The sequence below is a fragment of the Etheostoma spectabile genome, chromosome 15, assembly GCF_008692095.1.
Source record: "Etheostoma spectabile isolate EspeVRDwgs_2016 chromosome 15, UIUC_Espe_1.0, whole genome shotgun sequence".
Taxonomy (NCBI): domain Eukaryota; kingdom Metazoa; phylum Chordata; class Actinopteri; order Perciformes; family Percidae; genus Etheostoma; species Etheostoma spectabile.
The window spans coordinates 25,157,148-25,171,044 of record NC_045747.1 but is presented as its reverse complement, the minus strand read 5'-3'; the positions used below and the strand labels follow the sequence as shown (position 1 = coordinate 25,171,044).

Sequence of the window (13,897 nt, the reverse complement as noted above, 5' to 3'; positions counted from 1 at the left end):
GCAGATCAGAAATTTATTTTGGCCCTTAAGCCCTAAAGTGATTCACAAACCTGCAGCAGGTCTTTGAAGATTGTCCGGTGACTAAAGTGTAACATCATTCTGCTGGTTCTTACCAGGCACACAGCTATTGTTAAATCTGGACATCTGAAGAAAAACAACATCTACTGAAGCCACGTGTTTACTCCTGTTTCGGTGATTTGGGTGGGGAAGAGGAAACTTCAAAAGGAGCACAGTAATAAGATAAAAATAAAAAAATAAGAAAACAAAAAAATAGAGCACAGTGATTGGCTGCACTGATCAAACCTTGGCTTAAGGAGGTATCCCCAATATATGCTAATTAAATTTTTCATACCAGTGTGGACAAAACAAAACAGTTGTTGCTAAACCCTGGGGGGGGGGATTTGTTTTTGTTGATTTACAGCTTTAATTTGAGCATTCATTTGAGACAATGATTAGCATTTTCTTGACAAACCAAGCTTTATTTTTTCTCCCATCTTATGATACGACATTCAGTTAAACTGATTTCTGATCAGTTCTAATGTGTATATATGCATGTATGTATATGTATGGATGTATATGTATTAGAGCCCGACCAATAAAGGATTTTTAAGACCGATACGAATATTTGGTTATTTAAAAATCCGATATGCCGATATATCGGCCAATATATATATATATATATATTAAAAAAAATCCAGAAACACGTAACAAAACAAATACATTTTCCTAACATTAGTTATTTGTATTTATTTATTAGTTCTCAGTAAAATAACATAATAATTTGTTTTACAACAACACAGAGAAACATCAAAATATATTAAAGATCTGATAAATGTATAAAAACAATAAAAATACAAACTTAAGATATAAAACTTAAAGTCCTTTGAACAAAAACAATTAAAAAAAAGAAAATCAGTGTTGCCAACAGGGACATTGGAGAGTGCCCTCTGGTGGACAAACTATGCTATATTATATTTATTAGTCATTATAAATGCTTCTGATGAATGAAAAAAAAATTATATCTTCATATATCTTTTTTTTAACTTGATTTTTTTTTTCTTTTTTTTTTTTCAATGGGCCATTATAAATGTCAATACCAATAAATTGGGAACTGCCCAATATCATATATATAATATAGGGCCACCAATTTATCGGTCGGGCTCGAATATGTATGGGTGTTTGTGTGTGTGTATGGGTGTTTTGTGTGTGTGTGTGGTGTGTGTGTGTGTGTGTGTGTGTGTGTGTGTGTGTGTGTGTGGTGTGTGTGTGTGTGTGTGTGTGTGTGTGTCTATATATATACACACATTTTCTGTTTGTGATATCAAGGGTTTTAATTGTATCTCAACTTGTTTCTACTTGAATCGTGTTGCATTTCCATTACACCAATGTGTTATATGTGTTTTATGCTTGTATACTGGGGCTGTATGATCCAGTATGGGGAAATGATATAATTGTGATTATTTTGACTGATATTGTGATATGATTCATGACATTAGAGGGATCTTTTTGTATCATTATTCTCAAATTTTATTGAAAAATATTAAATCTAAAAAATGAAAATTATGCGTTTTTTTGCGAGGATCTGTACAAAACAAAGATTTTTTTTTCTTTAGTCAGTAGGATACACTTTGCAGGTGGTATACTTCATTCTGACACATAGTCTGCCTTTAACAAACATGGGCCCCCAGCCTGCGACACAGCCGTGACGTGTGGCTTCGTTAATTCATTTGATAACATGGCATCAGCCACTGAGATACGCACACAAAACGGTCCGTGTCACGTTCACACAGCAAACTTTGCATCAAGTGTAAATAAAATCGTCCAAGATAGCAAAGAGCAGACGGACAGAGCCCAGTGTTTGGATAGATTATCTGGGCAGAGGACATGTTGGCTGGCTAACAAACAGCATGTGTTTACGGCTCACTGACGCGATCTGGCTCGGAGTGAGCTGAACTCTTCACACAGAGAATCACATTTAAAAAAAAAAAAGAAAGTATTTTTCAAAGACAATCCATCTGTTTTCTCCTCCGTTTATCCCTCAGAAGCGTTTCCTCTCACCCTGCCTGCCACACAGTGAAAAGAAAAAGGACGGTAACTAAATACCGTCAACTTTGGCACGCTGTCAGAATGAAGCTCTTTAAAACTGTTTCCCAAATTAGAAGGGATGCTGGCTGAACTTGTGTGAACCATTACAAAGATAAAAAACTAAAAATGTAGAGAATAACTAGCGAGAAGAAACTCAGCCAACGCTTAAAATAGTAGTTAACGCACCTCTGTGTCAACCACGTAAAAGAGGTGAGCTTCACATACAGGCGCTGTGCTGATTTAAAAGGTACATTTTTACCTTAGAAAAGCTCTCCCAAATGCTTATGTCTAGATTTGATGTTAAAGATGGAATTTGCTTTATTGCCAAGAAGGAGAACAATATGATTCTCATATCTATTTGTTCAACATATAGCTGGGGTTTGTGAATATGAGGTTAAGTTGTCATTTTTGCCCAAACAAGGCCAAAAATATAGTACCTGCCACAGCTTTATTCTGTGCAATATCTGACGTGTAGGCTACTAGTGTATTTCTTGGCTGGAAGCAGAAACATTCTGGACAAATGTAGCTCACAATGAGGGAGTTTTAGAGGTGCTGGTAGGCAGATTTTGTTCCCCTCAGACCGAGCCAGCTCCCGTTTCCAGTCTTTGTGCTAAGCTAAGCTAACCGGCTTCTGGCTGTAGACTCAGGGCGCTTTCACAATAGTTCGGCGGACTCTGTGCGATTCAGTGAGAAATTGTCTCTTTCATCTTGCAGTTTGCATTTTGCATTTGGTTGGGTGTGCTTTCACACTGCACTTTGTCAATCACACCAAACACTGTACAACCAACGTCGAGACGGTCGCTATTTGGACTGCATTTTCAAAACTTGCAGATACTTCTGGTCTCAGAAACACCACATTTAATTAAAACGTCTTGGGTTTTCTGGTTCTGCTTTAGTGTTTCTCATATTTTAGAAGAAGGCGAACAATGAACAGCTGACAGACAGCGAGTGAAAGAGAGAGACGACCGGTGATATTTGCTCTGAACAGCTTACGGATCTGAAAGTTATAATCCCTTAAATCATACGCAAAGTCCTTAAATTGTGTGCAATGTTGAAATGGCAGGCTAGAGAATTCTCCGTTTTTGGTTCAATTCCTGTATTTGGGTCAGGTCGCTTTCTCACCTGAAAGTGAACTGAACTCTAGTTCCCTTGGAAGCGAACTGTGACCCCCCTTTCGGACCAGAGTTTGTTTGTTTGATCCGACCAGAGTTGGGACGAGCTTTCACACGTTTGGTTTTAAAAGGACCAAATAAGGCAGGTGTGAAAGCAACCTTAGGAAACGATATGAGAGAGACATCGATCTTCTCATCTGAAAGCAAATTACTGTTTCCCAACAGGTCAAACCGTTCCTTTAAAGTGCCCGTATCATGCTCATTTTCAGGTTCATAATTGTAGTTTGAGGTTGTACCAGAATAGGTTTATAAGGTTTCATTTTCAAAAAACACCACATTTTTTGATGTACTACACATTGCTGCAGAGGACGGGACAGGAGAAGAGGAGGTGGGAGAGAATAAAGTACTAAAGTACTGTAAGCATGTTGGGAGTATTTAAGTGGAAGCCGGTGTTTAGACGTTGTTGTTTGTATGTAGATTTGGTTTTGTGTGTGTTTGAGAAAGACACTACCACATGAACAAAGTGCTCCCACGGTACTTGGTACTCGCTGAAAAAAAATGAAAATGGGGTCCCCCCCCCCCCCCCCCGTGAAAAGTCAGGACTTTCTGAACAGGTTGAGGAATGGGGTGTTGGGATGTAAAGTTGAATGAGACATTAATCCTCAACGCTGAGAGGCTTTTCCACCAGTTTCTCCTTTTTTATACCAACCCGCCAGCTTCGTAATTACTAGCTGTACTTTCTTTTGTATCCATATTATCCTAACTTATTTATCCAATTTTATATACCAATTTAGTAAGTTTTAAAGTTGGATTGTCTTGTATCTGTGTTCCGTCCCTGACTGATCTATCAATTTAAATAAAGGATAAATGAATGAATGAATGTATGTGGTGCATGAACACAGCTGGGTGTTTCCTATTTTTATTTTTATTTATTTTTTAATGAAAAAGAAATACTAATAATCCCACACATATAACTGTTGATTTTGTTTAGATCTGCCAAATTGTAAATATATAATTGATTATTGGTCGGACCAAATATTTCTATTATTATATCAATTGATAGTTGCTGGCACTTGGCCATATACACGTTTATAGCAACAAAAACGACGAGGGTGGATACAGTTCAATGATAATGAAGAGACGCTGTTTACTTCATAAGCTTTGTATCTATGTAACTACATTATCTGGGTCACATGACAGATACGTTAGTCTATATCCATTACGTTCCACTTCCAGGATTGTTGATGCTGGATATTCTGCCCGATGTCACTCTTTTTGGCCGGATGTCCGCTTTTTTTCCTTCTACTTTCTTTTTGTTGTAATTTTAAATTGAGGTGGATTTCTGAGGACTATGGTTCCCTGATCCTCAGGTCTCTGCAGGGTAAATCCAGACAGCTAGCTAGACTATCTGTCCAATCTGAGTTTTCTGTTGCACGACTAAAACTACTTTTGTACATGTTTTGTACACATGTTCCACCAAAACAAGTTCCTTCCCGAGGCTATTTTGCAGCGGCACCGTGGCTCCGTCCGGCGCTTAGCGCCACCCAAGACGATTGTGATTGGTTTAAAAGAAACGCCAATAAACCAGGGCACGTTTTCCTCCCATCCCAGAATGCTGTGTGGACTAGCCAGACCCTCCTCTACAGTGCTGTGGAGGAAGGTCTGGCAAAGAGAGACTACAGATAAATGTAAACAGATGTATTAAAAAAGAAAAACAAATCCATCTTTAAATTTGACTAAAACAGACAATTACATTGTTAATTGCAATTATTTTTGAGACAATTAACTACAAAGCAAAAATTTGAATTGTTACAGCTTTACTTAGTGTGCATTAAAACCAGAAGGGCTCACCTGGTCTGGCGAAGAGGAATGGGGAGCGAGATGCACAGGAACGGGTCGAAGGTGTTGCTCTGTTTCATGCAGTGTGGACACGTCAGGGAAGATCTGAAGGAGGAGAAAGCACACTATGACAATTAGTCTGGAAAAACCTCAATAACTTTTCAAACTAATCCCGGAGGTCCTCCTGATGAAGTCTGGCAGGAAGAAGAGACGGCCTAATGTTGTTACACGAGTAAACATCACGGTCAGAATGAGCACGGTGTTCCATACGGAGCCTCTGGATCGGATTGTGGGAACGGAAAAGATGACTGATGCAACTGGTGGGAATGAGCGAGACGAGTGGTTGGGGTGTGGGGGGGTGGTAAGTAGTAAAAGGAACCCCCCCACCCCCCCTGGGGTGATATACAGGGCTATAAAGGGGAAACAGCAGAATTGGTTTCTATCTTGTTGCATCACTCTCACCAAGGATACTAATGTGATGCCAGTACAGCATCCCGAGCAGAGGAAAGTGGAGCGCTTTCCGTAGGGCGAGGGCCTTTCTTCCTCCGCATCTGAACCCACAGATCACTAGAAACCGAGATGTCCAGATGCGTACGGCTGGGATTTTCTATTACAATTGTTTTCCATTTGGTCCCTTTGTTCCTCATTAGACTTCTCTCAGTGAATCCCGCGCAGCTTTACGGGAGGAACGTACTCCAGTTAGCTAATTAAATGAACAATGAGTCAGAGAGCCCACTGAAGTTAATGGACTGATTGCTGGAAGGGATTTTGTAAACTGTCCTGCAACCAAATTAAATCTTTTGTCCGGCCTGTAGAGTTAATGTGCCGGGGATTTCCTGGATAAGACTTTCTGTAAACACACACTAATTAAGCGAATCTAAGGCAAAAAAGGGTGCCTTCTACCAACCTCTTTGATTACATGAATTAGAATCATCAGTGTGTGTAGACCGTAACTACTATTTACCCCAAAGGGTGTGTGTGCAGTTGCCAGGGGGATTGTAGAATGAATCAACAAATAGGAAACAGAATTATGATTTCATGAAAAAAATCAGTATGTATCCACATATTAGTCAGCTCCAGCATTTAAACACTGGCTTTGTGCCGTGATGAAGTGTTTATATAGCTAGTTTAAGTCTAAAGAGTTAGTTAGAACAGATACATAGTTAGAAGTAACAATAAAAAAACAGTTATCCCAAACCTCGTTTCCCAAATAAAAATTGGATTCACAAAGCTGTACATGTTAGGAAGACGTTCACAAATGCATTTCATTTATTTGTAAATGTATGAAGTCTAATCTCGATGAGGTGATGTAGGGGCATGTTTTTAGCTTTGGGTTACAGTGCTACTGTCCTTCTGAATGGCTTTTTCATTTCATTTCTTTTATCATCGTCATGACAAAAATAAATCTGCAACTGTGTGTGGTCAAAAAGCTTCAGGTTTGATCTACCTCTGCTACTCTTGAGAGTACGGACAGCACTGTGCTGCAGCTGCACATAAATTGATAATAGACGTGTATGAAGTATAACCAGGCAGCAGTAAAGTACAGCGAGTGTGAGTACTCAGGGAGACTTAAATCTGACAAAAAGAAAAATCCTGTTTTCCACACCTTAATGAACATATGTTTAGGTTAAATCTAGATAAATGGATTCCTTTCAAATGACAAATTTTCTTTTTGGTGTGATAAACCGTGCCTAAAATAATACTCCCAATCTTCTACTGAACTCTTGTAAGTCCCCAAGCTTATGTGTGTTGAACCTTTCCGACCTCCACACCATGGCATCCTAGCATAGGAAATGAAGGCACAGATGAACTGTTGAAATGTGTTTTCCTTATAGGAAGGCACCTGACAGACCCAGTGGGGGAGCAGGGGGGTGAATAAAGCTCTATTCAAGCAAGCCCAGCTGACTCTGGCTCTTAGTGGATCTCTCCCACTTGGCAGAGCCGAATGGCTGCCCTACGGATGTCTTGTTCTCGCCAGGAAACAGTGAGGGCAACTGCACTCCATGCATACAAATCCCATTCAGCCTGCACTAAAACATAGATGTGCCCTGCACTGCTCTCAAACACTCAAAAAGAGAAAAGGAACAAAAGGACGAGGTGATATTCTGGTGATGCTCTAATGGAGAAAGCGTGCAAAGGTTGAGAGTAAGTATTGCCCGTCTGGATGCAACCATGCTGAAGAACTCTGAGCGCAATGTTTTACACACACACACACACACACACACACACACACCACACACACACACACACACACACACACCACACACACACACACACAACACCACACACACACACCCCACCACACTTCCAGAATAACTCAGGTACAGTATCTTAATTCATTTCTGAGGAAATAAAAAAAAGCCTCAATATGTTCAAATTAATTGTCCTTAGTGTAGGGTCCGCATCCACGCAACCTATGTACATACCAACGTACGTGCCTACTGCCTAGTATGAACTTGCCTACGCATATACCTATGTACGCACCTAGTACATGCCTAAGGAAATATCTACGTACATGCCTACTTGCATAAGTACGTTCCTACGTCAATGACTAACCTATGTACATGCAGCAGCTATCTTCTGTTTTTCGGATTCACCATACTGGTGCTTTGAAATGGAAAAGGCATGAAATTTGATGTGTGCCTCACACATCACTAATTTAAAATACAATATGCACATCATAAACTGTAAACTTCAAAGTTACTCGATCCTTCAAATCAAATCCATCAGGAGATGCGATAAAAAAAAAAGATAAAAAAAAAAAAGATCACACAGTAAGAGATGAGAGGGTCTCTCGGAGATAGTGGTGTCGCAGTAAGACGACCCGCACTGAAACTGCACAAGTTTGTAATCTGAAACGCTCGGCTGCCCGTCACTCGGCTCCACTGTAATGAACAACACTTGACAGACAGACATTTTCATTGCAGCCTGCACCGACTGCAGCCTGTGACTCACCCGCATATAGCACCAACAAAACAAAAAAATCCCAGTCTTTGATCTAATCTGAGATTTACTTACTTGATCGGAGAAAGTAAAGAGCAATAGATTTATAGCACAGGGGTGAGAGCTGTGCTTTATACAGAACTAAAAAATGACAGCTTCTGTAGTCAGATAAAATACATTTAAATCATATAACACTGGGCTTGGCTTGCTTGGACAGTGATTTAACTTGCTTGAACGTGTATAATGGCCTAGATGATTGCCCAGTGACAAACCATGCTATTACAAGGATAATTCTCCGGTCTGTCAACTCTAGATGTTGGATCACATCGGACACTGCACTTGTGAAGTGTAACACAGGCAGTGGAGGGGCCTCGGGACTCAAACAGGAAAGAGAGGAGTCAGAAACTATTTGTTTAGAGTCCAAATTCAGAAGTGAGAATACATTTGAAAAGCCTTCATCTCCATTTAAATCCTCTCAGCCTTGTGTCGCATGTTTCTTCGCATTATTAAAATAGACTTCACACTTGCTGTTTATGTTCCTCTGTAAAGTTTGTGCTTAGTCTACTCAGTAATATATTCCTTCTGTACCTCCTCACTCCTTCTCCCTCTCTCTGTTTGAGAGGCACAAATACACAGATTTTGTCTGCCAGGCTGCAAAGACTACTGCTTCCTGTCTAGACACACCCAAGGTGGCACAGCTGAGACATTTGACAGTGAGGGTAGCAATTAAAGAGAGGCGCTCTGACAGATGCGTTACCGGCAGTCGCACAGAGATGCCAATTTACAGAGGAATTGTGAGATGGAGGACGGTACCGACCAACAACACGTTAGCCGTTCAGTTTGGAGTAATCTCTATAAACGGATATCTGCATACGAATGGAAGTTATCGGCTATCGTCTGCAAGGATTCCGTTTTTTCTCAACTCCAAATTCCTTGGAACCACGACGGAGGTGGCACTGTTGGAAGGTACCATGGACTTTTTTTCGTAATGGAAAACCAAAAAAGGTGAGTAGAGTAAATTCGAGCAGGTACCATGTAATGGAAAAACGCCGAATCTGTCTAATCTGAGCTTTTTGTTGAACGACTTACAACGTTTTGAATGTACACATGTTCCACCAAAACAAGTTCCTTGAATGCCCGTGACAATGGTGATTGGTTAAAAGAGATGCCAATAAACCTGAGCATGTTTTTCTCCCATCCCAGAATGCTGTGTGGACTAGCCAGACCTTCCGCTGCAGCACTGTGGTGGAGGGTCTGGCAAAGCGAGACTACTACAGCCCCTATGCAGGCAGCTTCAACATGTGGACAAATCCAAAGTTTGTCAAACCTGCCGTGCTTCCTGTTGCAAAATAATGATTAGACAACCACTGTTGGGGGGGAGGGTTAAGCAAACAGTTCATTATAACGCCATCTTCACACGGTGGTAGGAAACCCCCCTTGGAATCACTTCCCAGTCAAACTGGTCACAAAGACCTTTTGGTTTGTTGTGGATGTATTTGTGGATTTCGTGTCTGACAGGTGGTTGTGTGAGGCATTTTAGGAGAGGAGACTTACTTGTACTGTGCCTGGAAAAGTTCCTGGACAAAGCTGTGCTGGACATTGGGCTGCTGGGACTGGGACAGGTCAGGAGACAGCAGGTCCTCCTCTCCACCGGGACCCTGTGGCACAAAGGAGGCAAGGCACAAATGCAACGATGTCACTCTCTCATATTCTTCACAGATCCATCAATACATTTGGAAATCTTACAAAGGCTCCTGTAGAATGCGGATTTTGCACAATGGAGGAAAGCACTGACCTAAACATTACATTACCCCCCTGGGAAACCCCTGTCTTTACTCTTTCATCTACTTACCTACAAACAGAGAGAAAGCTGGCCTTGGAGGAAGATAAAAGAAAAGGAGAGAAAAAAAAAGAACAGACCGACTAAGGTCACAAAGCAAATGAGTGGCACACTACACAAACACAGCTGTGCGTTAATGACACTAAACTAGCTGAACAACCTTCTGCATAACTTTCACAGGACAATGAACACATGTTGTTGATTGATCGACTAATGTAGTTTTACATATGATAACAATTTCTTGCACTAAGGAAATAATGATGCACAGAAGTTGGGAAGAGATACAAGAAATTAAAATGAAGGTTAGGACTAGGGGTTAAGTGTCTTGCTCAGGGACACATTGGTTGATGTATCGCAGTGGGATTCAAACCCTGGTCTCCCACACTAAAGGCATGTGTCATATCCACTGCGGCGTCACCCCCACCACCCCCCCTCCCCATTTTAATAAACGATTAATTAGTTTGAGTAATTTGTGAAAAATACTCCTATTCCCAGCTTCTTAAATGTAATTTATTTTCTAGTTTCTTCTCTCCTCTGTGACAGCAAACTGAACATCTTTGAGTTGTGGACAAAACAAGACATTGGAGGACGTCACCTTGAGCCTTAGGAAAGACCAAGCAACATTTTTCTGACATTTTATAGCCCAAACCACTTATCAATTAATCAAGAAATAAGGGAATAACCGTTAGTTGCAGCCCTGATACTCTTATTTACTTTCTCACCAAGAGTTAGAGGAGAACATTTTTACCTCTCTTAAATATGAATGGCATCAATCTTCTTATCAAACGCTCAGCAATAAAACATATTCCCAAAACTATTTTTATTTATTTGTGAAAGGGTTGGGCAGAAAACTAAAACCTAAAAGTGCTTACAGTTATAATAAGCAGTGTATCAGTTTGGACATCTCTGTACAGATTCCAGTCCATTTCCATTTCACACAGGCCGGGGACAATGTCCTGAAAAACGTTATTTCAGTCACCAAGTGGTTACGCTTAAAAGGCCATCATGGTGTTCGAGCGCCTTGTTAGCGTTACTCTGCTCTCACGCTATCAACCCCACAATAGCCTGGTGTAAAAGTCAGGTACTTGAGAATACATTAAGTAATCATATCATTTTAGCAGTGCTCTTACACCGGGCTGGCAGTGCCAAACGGAAATGCACTCTCCGATCCTTCTCTGTTGACATACGCTCTCTCTCTGTTTACTATTCCTCTGATTTCTAGCTCATGGTCCCATACTGGCTGCCACTGTTCCCAGGCTGGCAGCTAGACCATGACCTACGCACACAAATGGAGCTAAAAAGGAGGTTTAGAATTTCTAAAGGGGAGAGGGAAGTGGATGGCGTGAGGCAGAGAAAACAGTGGGAGGCAGAGACAGACAGAGAGTCAGGAGGGTCCTTTACAGGTCGCCAACATTTCAAATCCCAAATCTATTCTTCTCAGAGCATTTGAGCATTGCAAAGACCGAGCGCGAGACTGAAACCTGACCTTCCTGCTTCACTGGGCTTCAACAAGCACAGTCTATGACAAACATCTACCCCTTCTCTAACTCCCTGCATGGATTTCATTTGTTTTCCTATGGCTTCTTCAAAAAAGCTCAGACAATCCCTGCTGATCTTCTTCTTCTTTTTACTGGTTCAAGTAAACTATGTAATGTGTAGTGTTAGAAACGTTAAGAGTGCAAACCTTCAGACGTTTTATTTTTTTATTTTTTATATCTAATGACATTGGGCTCTGCATGTCCCTCCCCTTTTTCCTTCCACATACGTAGTAGTGGATTCCATTGCTATCTTTATGTACAGATAACAAAGCAACACTGACGCCACCGAGTGCAGACACGGTTGGTCTTATCGCTTCTCAGAAATCCGTGCTCCGGCTCTGCCATGTCAAAAAAACTGCAAGGTGCCAGCTGCGTGCTGACAGAAGCTGTTGAGGATGTGGACATTTAAGCACAGTGAGAAAGGTTACATGCACACAGACATCTGATAAAGGCCTCAGTCATCTAAATGATCACTGCCAGATAGCAAATCCCACGGAGTAAGGTGCGACTGCTGCTGGCCCAAGAAATTGTTTTACAGGTTGTAAAGTGACCCCGACCGGATGGGGGTCCATCTCAAGAGGTGTCGCGCGCCCTTTTGAAATTGAGATGCTATCTTTGAAATTGGTTATCAGAGAAAATATGCCAACCTCAAACTGATATAAAAGTGACTAAACAGGCAGGCTAGAGATCTGAGAGCTATCTTTAGAGTCAGGTGTGACCGACTACCGCCAGGGAGAAGGACATGGGGAAGGCATAGTGTGTGAAACTCATGCACTATTCTTCTTCTGTACCTATATACTGTGCACACGTACCAAAACAGACCATTTTTAATGCAGCTCCACACCTCATGAATCTACAGTATATGTTCTGCGTTAACTTTATTGCACTTCTCCCACATAACATCAATATCACTTGGTTATTAGGGCCCGAGCACCAATAATGTTGGCGAAGGCCCTTTTGAAACTAAAGGAATTATTATTAACAACAAATTAACTGCCTTTTGGAGGGTCTAAAACATGCTCACAAACTCACCAATATTTGCACATGCATCAAAAATAGCTCTATAGTGCCCCCTACAAAACTTCAAAAACGGAGCCTCCACAGTACGTATCACGTAGAACTAACGAAGCTAAGCACACACATGTATCGTGCTGAGACGTACAAAAATGCCTCTTGGAGCACCACCCTAAACTCAATGGGAAGTCCGCCATTTTGAATTGATTGTGCATAATCAGCGCATTTCCATGCATTGTACTTGACTGACATCAAATTTGGTCCGTGCCATCTTACGACCTTAAAGATTCAAAGTTATTAAAGGCTTGAATCTTTGCTGCAGGACCTGGCCGTGGTGGCCATTTTGTGCGTTTTGCCATCGGAACAACGTTGCACACTCCCTGGAGGAAATCAACGCAGACGCACCGCCAGCGAAACAGCGTTCCGCCAGTAAGCCCAACGCCAGTAACCCCAACGCAAACAGAGGCGCGAGGGCCCGTCCAATGCTGCTTGCAGCTTCAGTTGTTTAAATATGTATTGTACAGTAATCACTATGAGATTAAAAGCCTATACATTTAATGGTTAACTTCCAAATAAAGGATGTTTCTTGACCCTTTAACTTGGATCACTATCACAAACTTTGAGCCCGTTTACGGGGGGGGATATTATGAGTAAATTACACTGTGTTGCTACCTCACGTGGCAGACATAGTGACTACTGATTAAGTTTGTCTTGGAGAAGTGTAGAAGTGTTTGTTGTTTTTGGTCCAGCTATTTCGGAGCTATTCACCAAACTCTTTGGGAGGTGAAAGTGTCGCGCCCTTCTTTGTGTCACAGTTATTTCACCTTTGGGTAGTTTGTTGGAAAGGGTGTTATTGCTACCTTTTGGCCTTACCTATATATTGCAAGGGTCAAGGCTGGGATGCCTTTAAGTAGTGTATTCAGCTAAGGGCTTTCTAAAGCAGTTAGCTTCTTTCTTGCTTTCTTCACTCCATTGGTACCCAACCTGTCCCAAACTGGCCCAAAGAACATCACAATGAAAGAAGGCAAGCTGAGTTAACATGCCAATAAATGTGTGTCGTTGGAAATCAACAGAGATAACTATTTTCAAAAAAAAATAAGCATTAGGTGGTGATCTAAGGAACATCGTATGGATTAGGGAGAAATGTGTGTGTTGCAGAGTCCAAATTGACACACAAAACCAAAACCCAGGAGTAGTAAAAAGCAGACAGAGAGGAAGAGAAATGGTTCGGGTGGTAAACAAACTGTGGGAGCTACTGTAGCATGGCTTGTGGTCTAATAACTGCCTTCCACAACACTGTAAATTATGTAGCTTCCAATCAAACACTTTACTGTCAGTAATCTGTCATTGTCATTCCCAAACTACACCCAAGTAGTCCCCCCCCCCCTCCCCTGCTGCTGTTATTTTGCCATGCAGTTATAAAACAACATAAAAAACATTGTGTGTGGCACAGTTGCATCAGACGGACATCAGGCATTACAGAAGTGTCTGCATTAAACTGATGACACTTAATGACTGCACACTAA

At 41.3% G+C, this 13,897-nt stretch overlaps 1 protein-coding gene across 1 annotated transcript in view; it reads right to left on the bottom strand.

The window, feature by feature from the left end:
• Positions 1-13,897, bottom strand: part of usp43b (ubiquitin specific peptidase 43b) — an 82,769-nt gene that overhangs the window by 51,637 nt on the left and 17,235 nt on the right. The window contains exons 2-3 of the mRNA XM_032536544.1: positions 9,534-9,637; positions 5,049-5,141 (exon numbers count right to left, since the gene is read on the bottom strand). Of these exons, the coding sequence (XP_032392435.1) occupies positions 5,049-5,141; positions 9,534-9,637 (197 nt within the window). The remainder of the gene's footprint in view (positions 1-5,048; positions 5,142-9,533; positions 9,638-13,897) is intronic.